The 10,557-nt window shown below is 32.8% G+C and overlaps 1 protein-coding gene and 1 long non-coding RNA gene across 2 annotated transcripts; one reads left to right on the top strand and one right to left on the bottom strand.

Moving 5' to 3' along the window:
- Positions 1-1,123: 1,123 nt before the first annotated feature.
- LOC106316144 lies at positions 1,124-3,010 on the top strand. Its single transcript, XR_001264743.1, has 3 exons — positions 1,124-1,551; positions 2,167-2,323; positions 2,734-3,010. It is a non-coding gene; the product is annotated as an uncharacterized LOC106316144 (long non-coding RNA).
- A 4,140-nt stretch (positions 3,011-7,150) lies between these two features.
- On the bottom strand, positions 7,151-10,005 carry LOC106316572 (cytochrome P450 85A2). Its single transcript, XM_013754462.1, has 9 exons — positions 9,687-10,005; positions 9,217-9,541; positions 8,742-8,891; positions 8,421-8,666; positions 8,249-8,335; positions 8,077-8,155; positions 7,709-7,815; positions 7,500-7,624; positions 7,151-7,395 (listed from the first exon to the last, which is right to left on the bottom strand). Exons 1-9 carry the CDS (start codon positions 9,875-9,877, stop codon positions 7,308-7,310), a joined length of 1,398 nt encoding a protein of 465 aa, XP_013609916.1. The 5' UTR covers positions 9,878-10,005; the 3' UTR covers positions 7,151-7,307.
- Positions 10,006-10,557: the final 552 nt, after the last annotated feature.

Raw genomic sequence — 10,557 nt, 5'->3', positions numbered from 1 at the left:
CACATAAACTCTTCTTGAACAATCAGGCAACGGATAGTATGTCTCCCGTGTGACTCAGCCGAGTCCTCGATGGCATCCTGAACGACAAATGTCTTCTTCTTCTTCTTGGTTAGATCAAAGGGTGCAAGCTAAGGATGACCAAAGAAAATTAAAACCACACAATCATGATTTATTAGGCAAAATAAAAGAACAGATGATGAATTTATTAAAGATGGGGAGATGTAGAGACTAAAGAAGATAAACTGATTCATGGAACTCAAAGAGCCAATCTGTGTTTCTTAGATGATTCATGAATCGATGATTAAAAATTGAAAGCCCTAAACTTCCATTGAAGAGAACGCTTACAGACCAAAGAAGTCTATTGGACATTTTTTTTAACGAAGCTCATTTCAAAACGTGTGTTATAAAGTATTTATTAAATCATCAGATAAAAAAATTAAGTGTGGGTCTCACAGAGAAAACCGAAGAAGCAAAGGTTTCCAGCCTTCATAAATATATATTAGTTTCAGCCATCAATGTACAAAGTATCATTTAGTTTAGTGGTATAAATATTGGTGTTTATGACTCAATAACTCGGGTTCGAGCTACAGGCTTGACACTTTTTCACATTTTTTAAAAGTGGGACCCACTTAACTGCTGACGTGGCGGCTCAGAAATGAGGCAACTGCCTCGTTATATTATAGAGTTTTTTCATTTACTTTAGTTAAAGACTCTATAGTTTTTTTTTTTTTAAGACCCTCTACTTAATCATGTCATATGTGAGTTTATGGACTATTATTAGCCTTATTTATTATATAAGTTTTAACTTGAGTTCCACAATCACGGAAACAATCTTGGTAAGCCACTATCCTTCAAACATGTGTTGATACATAATGAGAACCAGCTCATTATTTTTCTTACCCAATTAGGATTTTACAAGTACCTTATTACCAAATATTTATATTATGCTTAAAATAATGGGCCTATTGAAGTGTTACTATTTCGGGCAATAGTAAAATTACATACAATAAAGCATCGATGACTCACCTTGTATCCATGTGGCCTTTCGGCTATCCGGGAGAGTAACTCCATATACCCCTCCCTCTCTCCAAAAATTCTTCTTTCTCCCCGTAATATAATACATTTTCTTTTTTATTTTGTTTTTAATGAAAAATATGGTGAAAGACAAAATAACCCTTAATGAAATAGCTCAATTACAAAGATCCAACTAAAAACTCCGACCCATCCCAGTCCAACCCGATATAACCTGGATCTTAACCTAAACGACGGCGTTTCCTTCCCATCCTATACCCAATCTCTCTAACTTCTCTCATTTCGCAGGTCTCCCCCCCAGCTCTCTCTCGCGACAGGGAACCGAAACCCTAGGAAACGAATCGCGTTGTTCGTTATTCTTCATCCATCTAAATCAAACGTCTATAAATTTATGCCTCTCACTTCTCGTGTCTCAACTCTCTCTATGTCTCTAAATTGGGACCAAAACCGTTCTGAAACCCTAGAGTCGAAAATCGATTCGCTCCATCAAAATCCAGGTTCCATCCTTCGTTTCTTCTGGTAAGTGAGTTGTTTCTCCTTATTTGATCGTTTTTGGAACTAGGTTTGAAAAAAATTGGAGATAACTCGTATTTGTTGGAGAAATTTAAGATGTGTCTGTAAAAAGGGAATATTGTGTTTGACAATGGAGAATGACTTGTTAAATCTTATGATTAGGTATATGTTAAAGAGAAAGTAATTTGGAACACAACCATGTGGGAGTTTTGGTGAGGATAAGTTGTATAGAAATTGTTGATATGCCTTGTTAAAACAATAATTTTGATTTAGGGTTACGTATTCTGCGCAAGACCGGTTATTGTATTGGGTTTTACTACCTAAACTTTGTTACTACAAGTTTCTTCTTCTGACCTTTATAGTTGTTTGTGCAGTGTGTACAAGGTTTTTGATCTGAAAAATTATACCATGTTGTATTTGATATAAGATATGTAAAAGAATTAAAATAAAGTAACTTTACTCCACTATCTTTAGCCCTTTTTGTGTTTCTTGTTTGCAAGTATTGGGAGTAGCAAGTTGCTTTTGTTGTCGTAAGTTAGCTTCTTATCACATTCAAATCAATCTCTTAGTTTATGTTTTACATGTCTTTTACAAAGGTTTGTTTCTGATTTGTCAACACAGGTCGGAACCGTTGAACTAATTGAAGTTATTAGAGCAGAGTTTATGACATCCTCTGCGTTCATATTCTTTATGAGAACCGGCTGTTTCTTATATTCAGAAACTGCAACGTGTCTGTGTGGAATTTCGCGGAGAGCTCGTGATTTCCTTTAACATAATGGTAAAGCGTTTAGTAATACATCGCTTATTTGCTTGTTTAGTTTAACTGGAAGTTCTTACTAATTACTGTATGGTTGGGAATCGCTTTTGTATAGTGAGAAATATTGTTTTTTCTTGTTTAGTTATTGACTTCTTGTAATAAACCCATGTCTTCTGTCAAACTTAATCACAAGCCGTAAAACGCATCACATAAACCTTTAGGTAAAACTCCATTGATGTTTACGAATGAGGATGACGAGAATGAAGTTGAAGATGACTAACCTTGAGTTCTTTTCAAGTGTCTTCATTTGTAGCTCTAAACAAGCCTTAAAACGCATCACATAATTTGTTTTGTGAGCTCGTGGGCGTATACTTGTCCTCATTGTTGGTTCAATGTCTCTAAACTTTAATATCATTTGCTTTGATTTTCAGGTGGATGCCAGTGGTGAAAGGAAGCAAATAGTCATCCACAAAGTGGTTCCATTTTCTCGAGTTCAAGGTCTAGGATAAGAAAGAGCCTGAAGAAAAAGAAGAAAAGAAAGATTGACAGAAGAAAAAAAAAAGAAAAGAAATTGAGTATGTTTTATTGTTTTGATCTTTTCTTCAAGGTAGTTGAAACATGAATGTTTAAAAATTGTATCTGTTGCAAAAGACAAGGTAGAATAACTAATTTTATTATGTTTATTATGCCCGAAAAAATTATTGAGTATTTCTTCTACAAACACATTTTGTCTGTAAGTAAATATTAAGTTGTGGTAATATATCACATTATATATTTTTTAACATTTATCTATTTATTTTAGATGTTACAAACATTTTATGTTTCATAAAATTCATTTTGTTTTGCTCATGTTAAAATAATAACATAAAAAAGTACTCATGCAAAACATGCATGTATAGCATTTTAAAAATATTCTTGTAAAACGTGTATGTATAGCATTTTAAAAAATATTCATGTAAAAATGCAGCTGTTATATACATAAATTTAACACTCTAATTACACTTAGTAATTCTTGGTAATCTTTAAGGCAGTAGTAAAACTACCTTACACATAGTAATATTTTGCCAAATTTTATTAGTAAAACTATGGTCAAATGAAATATTTTTTAGTAAAACCAATGACCTTATACAATAAATATCATTAGGAAAAAGTATTACATAAACAATTTACCAGAAATAAGTATTTTTATAGATTCTTCTTACTATATAGCGTTACGATTCACACATGAACCATGAAAGTTAAAGAATTATTTTGAGAAAATGATAAATCATCTACTAATCTGTCTAAAACAATAGAAAATAATAACTAAATAGTTTGTAGTCGTGTTCACTATATACATAGTCAGTCCACTACTAGTTTTAATAGTCTTATTTACTATATGCTAAATACACATACTATTTGCAATATATAAGGATTTCATATTACACATAATAAAATCAGTAATCCTAGTAATCTATATTACACATAATAAAACCAGTAATCATAGTATTCCATATCACACTATACAACCTAGTAATATCAGTAACACTGTTTTGTCTCAGTAATACTAGTCATCTTAGTATTACCCGAAAATTTTATCTTTTACTACCTAATCAATTTTTAGGATGATATTGTGCGAACTAAACCACTACTATCATATTATATAACCATCTTAAAGTCCTACTATACTTCAAAATGAAGTAAAATACCCAAAACTCATAAAGCACAGTTTTAAAATCGATTTATATATCTCCAAATTACCATTAAATATTACTATAATTACATTATCATGATACACATTTCATTTAAGCAGCCCCGATACGGGTATGGGGACTGGAAACCGGGACGGGAATGAAAACGGAAAACGACAAAACTAAAAAAAATAGATACGGGTACGGGAGTAGGTACGATCCACCTTATATATATATATATATATATATATATATATATATATATATAAATAAGTTAAAAGTTAAGTTTAAGAGTTATACAAGGTCTAGTTAATTTTGAACAATTCTTTACTCTGTTTTTTGGTCTGTTATGGTTAGTTTGCAATGGAGATAATTGTCTTATTATAATGAACTTAGCGAATTTTAATCACCAAATCAATTGTTGTTTTGATAATAGCATAACGATAGTTAAATAAGTAAAACATTGGAGATAAAGTTATTACAAATTTCTTAAATAAAATCAATCAATCTAGTTTAATGTTACTCACATCCTTTTGCTATTTAAATTTTATAAATATGATATTATTACTTTTAAAATAAATATGGTTTAAAAAATATAATATAATGGGTCTGAACATCATTGTCTTCTTCGTTAAAGAATTGATTGTGTTTGGTTTGTACATTTGCAGTACCATAGTTTTTTTTATATAGAACATTAGGGCCTTATGGGACACGGGATTTTGATGTCAAGCTGTTTCGGAAACGTCCTGTATCCAAACCCTTCTGTCCCCATCAACAGATTGCAATCTCTCTCTTGCTTGAAACGTCATCGGCACGTAAACGTGTCCCCGTTTCAGAGGCATTTCCAGTACGTAAGACGGCTACCAGTACACGTACCCATGCAACCTAGCATTTCATTTTAATGGTATTCCAAAAAAAAATCATCAAAAACGGACAAAATGAACCCACTAACCCATAAACCCAGTTTTAAAATTCATTTTCAGTCTTTCCAAATACTCATCAAATCTTATATTCTTTGCATGACCCGTGATGTACATTTCATTTTAATGAAATTTTAGAAAAAAAATACCTCAAAAACAGACATGGAAAAGTTGAAATTCAGAAAACACAGTTTTAAAACTCATTTTTAATTTCTTGAAAATCTCAGCAATTCTTACATTATTTACATTATTCTTGATATACATATAATTTTAAAGCTATTACACAACAAATTTCATAAAAAAGGGACACAAATTTCCTCTTCTTTGAGGTTCAAAACTTGTCAATGGAGGGGATGAGAAGTGAAATACGATGGGGAAGAAGAAAGAGAATGAACCTAATGTGATTCTATTGGTTAAAATTATATTGTGGGGTCAAATAGTTGAGGTTTATGGTTAATTTATTAAATTGAATAATGTAATGTATTAGTGAGGTGGAAGGTGAGGTGTAATATTTATATTAAACTAATAGAATGTTAGTATAGGGAATGCAATGGTAAAGGGGTACTGAGAATAGAGAAGGGATAAGAAGAACAGTTTTTTTCTAATAGGGGCATATTGAGTTATGGCCCGGCTATCCGTAACAACATTTATGGTAATGTTAGGGTTTTCTTGAATTGGTTAAACCGATTCAACCTTTTAAAAAATCAAGATATGAACTTTAAAATTAGATTAAAAAATCTTTGTACCTTGGAGATGGCAACTTCCCTTGCTCACGAAATTTAGAAGATGATGTTTCATTACAAGTTAAATTATAAGAGATGAATTATAATTAGTTCTTTTATAATCCTAATTGTGGTTTTGGATATTCCTTTGATAAACTATATATACTCCAATTAGGAAGCTTTTCATGCAGCTTATACTTTAATTTAATATTAGATAAGCATCAAAGACAAAATATCTCTAATGACGTAACAAACTAAATTCATTTCTGATATTAAAAAAAAAATATTAGCTATTCTGGCATAGACTACACGAGATGCATCTGTGAGATTTGACAAAATAATACTCAATGATCTGTGATCACTTGACTCGTTCGAGGTTCGACTCCCTCCGCATTAGTTTAAGAGTTCCATGTTTTTTTCATGGTAGGAATGGATCATTTTAGGCATGGGCATTTTACCCGTACCCGAATACCCGATCCGAAACCGACCCGAAAAACTCGGTTCGGGTAGGAACCGACCCGATCAAATTACCCTATCGGGTCTTGTTGTAGAGGACCCGCGGGTCTTGGACCCGACCCAAACCCGAAACCCGATAGGTACCCGAATTAATAATGTAAATTAAATAAAATGCATCAAGGGAGAATCGAAGACGGGTTATTTGTCTAGAAAACATGGGGGTCAACCACTAGGAGACAACAAATTGTTGTTGTATCTCGTATAGTTTAATATATATACACATTTTAATATAATAAAAACACAATTTGAATAAAATTTTGAATATTTTAGGATATATAAATATTTTCAGATATTTTTTTGTATTTTTAGGTCCTTTTTAAATCGAACCCGAACCGAACCCGACCCGAAACCGAACCGAATCCGAACCGATAAATTCTAGTTATCCGAATGGGTCTAACTATCTAAGACCCGACCCAACCCGGACCCGACACGATCCAAACCGACCCGGAACCGAGAATTTGAAATTACCCTATCGGGTCCTAAACTGTTAGACCTGAAAAACCCGGACCCGAAAGGACCCGAATCCAACCCGAAGATCCGAATGCCCATGCCTAGATACTTTGGTGTAAAACTTGAGTAGAATGGCTAAAATCCTGAGTTCGGCTACCTAACGTCATTAACTCATAATAATTTGAAAGTGCTTTATTGGGTTGTGCTTTTCTTATAAATATTCGTCTTAAAATTTGGTCAATACTATGGGCTATAATGTATACTGGGCTTATCCAGCCCATCAATTCACGACCAATTATCTAATCATAAATCATATCACAAATGATGTAATTAATTATGTATCTTATTGTGCAAAGTTTTTTTTTCTTTTTTTTTTGGGAGAGGACCTAATTAGTAATTATGATCTATGTTACTTTTACTTTTGTGATTTTCAGATTCGCGAAAACACTTGTTGAGCATCATCCAAGTGAAAGGAAAAATATTGTAACTGGAATTAAAACGGTCATATTCAGACAATAATTATGCAATGTAAAAATTATGTGTACAATTTTACAAGTTAAGAGACAGCTCAACATTTCAATACTTATTATTTTCTTTTGGCTTCTATATTCATTTCTGTACATAATCCAACTTCTCTAAGAACACGAGAGATAAAATAGGTTAAGTAACCCTATCAAAAGACCGTTAATTGATTATAACATAATTTCAATATTAGGACAAAACAAAGTCAGTAAGGTGAAACCCTAACATGGTATCCTTTTGGTGCAGAAACTCTTGGAAACACCACTAGCTTCTCTCCTCTTTTCTCCTCCCATCTGCACAAAAGTTCAAATCCAAATATTAAGGTCTCAAATCATCAATCACAACAACAACAAAATCATATATTTGCACACTAAACAAACATGGGTGAAGAACATACTTGTATCTTGTAACAAAGTAATGAATGAAGCTGGAAACTTCAGAGATTCCTAATTCCTTTCCAGGGCAAAGTCTTGCTCCACCTCCAAAGAGTAAGAAATAGCTCTTTGATTCCAAGCTCTTTTCCTGCATATTTAAAAATCCAAAGAAACTCTCTATGTGAGCCAAAAGTTTTCAAAGAACAAAAAACTGAGTATTGCAAATACTTACCATCCATCTCCATGGGTTAAAGATCATTGGATCTTCATATAGAGATGTATCATAGTTGATCTCTCTTGTATATACATAAATTCTCCAACCCTTTGGGATTAAATACCCTGTAAGTATTATAAAATACCTATTAATACATATAGAATAATTTTTGTAAAGATTGTAAAGGTTGATTTTCTCCTCTGTCAAAATAATTGAAATAAAACCATGGAGGGTCACAGGGAGATGATTGCTTTGCTGGATTGGTTAATTTATATTTGTAAATAATTGATGTAATATAAGGTCCACAAAGAAACCCACAAAAAAAAAAAAAACTAATAATGATAAAATTCATTAAGTTTTAAAAATCGAAATCATTATACTCTTACCGTTGAGTTCCAAGTCGTGAGTAGTTTTCCTTAGGACACCATTGACAATCGTTGCCAATCTTGATGTCTCAAAGATCACCTATTAGAAATGGTCCAAAATAATATTAAATCACAATGTCAATATCAAGAACTATAAATATTAATAATTTAATGTGTTGGGAAAAATGCTTACAGCTCGAGTGAATTTCATCGATTTAATATCGTCGAGATTGAGTGGTTCGTCGGGTCGTTTTCGGTCTCTAATAGCCAAATGTTCTCTCTGCAATCAAAAACCAAAAATCAATAACCAACCGGGTCAAATCCTAGAAACCTACAGTCGGGTTTAGTGTTTCTTAAGAACATACTCTAAGTTCTTCAAGAGCTTTAGGGTGATCATGGAGATACTTAAGTGCCATCATGGAAGTTGTAGAGACAGTCTCATAACCCGAATACAAAATCGTTACTACTTGATCTCTAATCTCCTTATCAGTTAACAAGTATTTGCTATCTTCCTTCTTCATCAAGTAACCCAACATGTCTGTGAATGTTTTTCCTGACCCTCTTCGTTCTTGCATAACTGATGTCAATAACCTATCGATATTGTTTCTTGCCTGAAAAGCAACCAAAAAATCGTCAGCAAATTTTCATGTTTTCATCTTTTATGTTTTCATTATTCGAGTATTTACTTGGACTCCATAGCGATAATTCGTTCCTGGGAGATCGATTGGGACCGAAAGAGTTCCGACAACAAGCTTGAAGAACTCTGTTCTATATTCTTCAACCTCTGTTTTTTTCAAAGTCTCTGCTACTTGTAACAACGATGATAAAAATGCCATCTGCATAACAACAACAACAACAACAACGAATATAAGCAAACATAATATTTTAATTAATAAGAGCAAAAAAAAAAAAGATCCAGGCATTAGCAGATTGACAATTACGATTCTACCCCTGCAGGCACCAAACATGAATTAATAATACACTAAACATGGACATATAAATATATCACAATAATCTCTTTAAAGTGTGAAAAATATAATATATCAAAAATAATAAATTTATCTGACAATGAAAACATTAAATCCACCATAAAGAAACAGGCCAGAGATGCAGATTCATTGTTTAAAAACAAAGAAAGGAGAAAGAAAGGAAAAAACGTACATGTTTGGTCTTTTCTTGGATATCAACGGTCTCGAGCTCATCCCAACCACAAAGATAGCTTCTCATGAACTCATCAATCTTAGGCAAGAGATGATCTTTCAACATGGCTGGGCTTATTAGAGAGAGCAATGAGCCTCTCATGAGCTTGTGGCTCGGGCCGTGAACTGCAGCGATGTTGCATGTCCCTAGAATATCGAGCATGGATTGTGGGTAACCAGCGACTAATCCTTTCGACTCGCTCATTAGAATGTATCTATTGAGCTCTGCGTCCATTGAGACTATTGTTGGGCAACCAAGAATGTGAGATTTGAAGAAACTCCCATATCTGATATGATCCAAAATCAACATCAAAACAAAACAAAAAAGTTTAATATTTATTTTTAAGAAGAAAAAACTAAAATAAAATAGATAAAATGGTTTTTTTAGATTGTAGTATGGGGAATTTTTTTTGGGAAAAAACTTCTTTGTACCTGAGTCTTTGGTTCTTCATGAAATCTGGTCCTTGTTTGAGAAACTCGGTGGTTTCACCAAAAACTGGCCAGCCCATGGTTCCAGGAGGGAGACCTTTCTTGGAATAACGCATCTGGTTCCATCGGAGAAGAGCAGAGCAGATGCATACAATGATCAAAAGAAGACCAAAAATCACCATCATTATACCCATCTTCTCTCCTTTTTCTTTTTCTTTTTTTTTTAAAAAAATATTTTGTTCTCTGTTTTCGAACAGAACAAGAGATAGATAGAGAGAAAGAGAGATGGTTAAGGGCCTTTAGTTTGGGACTCAATGAGTGTGTGTGGCATTGTTTATATAGGCACCTAAAGAGCAGGCTAGGCTATGAGAGAGCAAGAGCGAGAGCGAAGATGACGGGCTTACCATATATAAAGAGTCAAACGAGAGATGGTGGCTTTTAATTTTTAACCAACTCTGTGTAAGAATTCTTACTCTAAAAAGTTGTTTCAACGACGATTAGGAAACAAATTTAACATAATTTGGGAAGAAATCAAACCAATTATGGCCGACTTGGCTATCCATTAATTTGATATTATGACTAAAATGCGGTAAATTAGTCGGTAGCAAAAATTCATTAAATACATAAATTAACGAAAGCTTGTCTAACTTGTGCTGTAAACTTTTTTTATATAATTTTTGTTGTAAGTGTATCTAATGTAGCTGTATATTTTTCCTACATAAGTAAAGCATGATTGGTATTTTTATTCTTTTTGTTGTAGTTTTAGAAATTGACTTAAAGCATCATTGATATTTTTAAAGATTGTAGATTTTTTTTGAACACTTTAAAGATTGTAGATGAGAAATTAAAACTAAAGAGAAGTGTATACAACTCA

The sequence above is a fragment of the Brassica oleracea genome, chromosome C9 (genome assembly GCF_000695525.1).
Source record: "Brassica oleracea var. oleracea cultivar TO1000 chromosome C9, BOL, whole genome shotgun sequence".
NCBI lineage: Eukaryota > Viridiplantae > Streptophyta > Magnoliopsida > Brassicales > Brassicaceae > Brassica > Brassica oleracea.
Note: the sequence above shows the minus strand (reverse complement) of the source record. Positions and strands in the feature narration are given on the sequence as shown.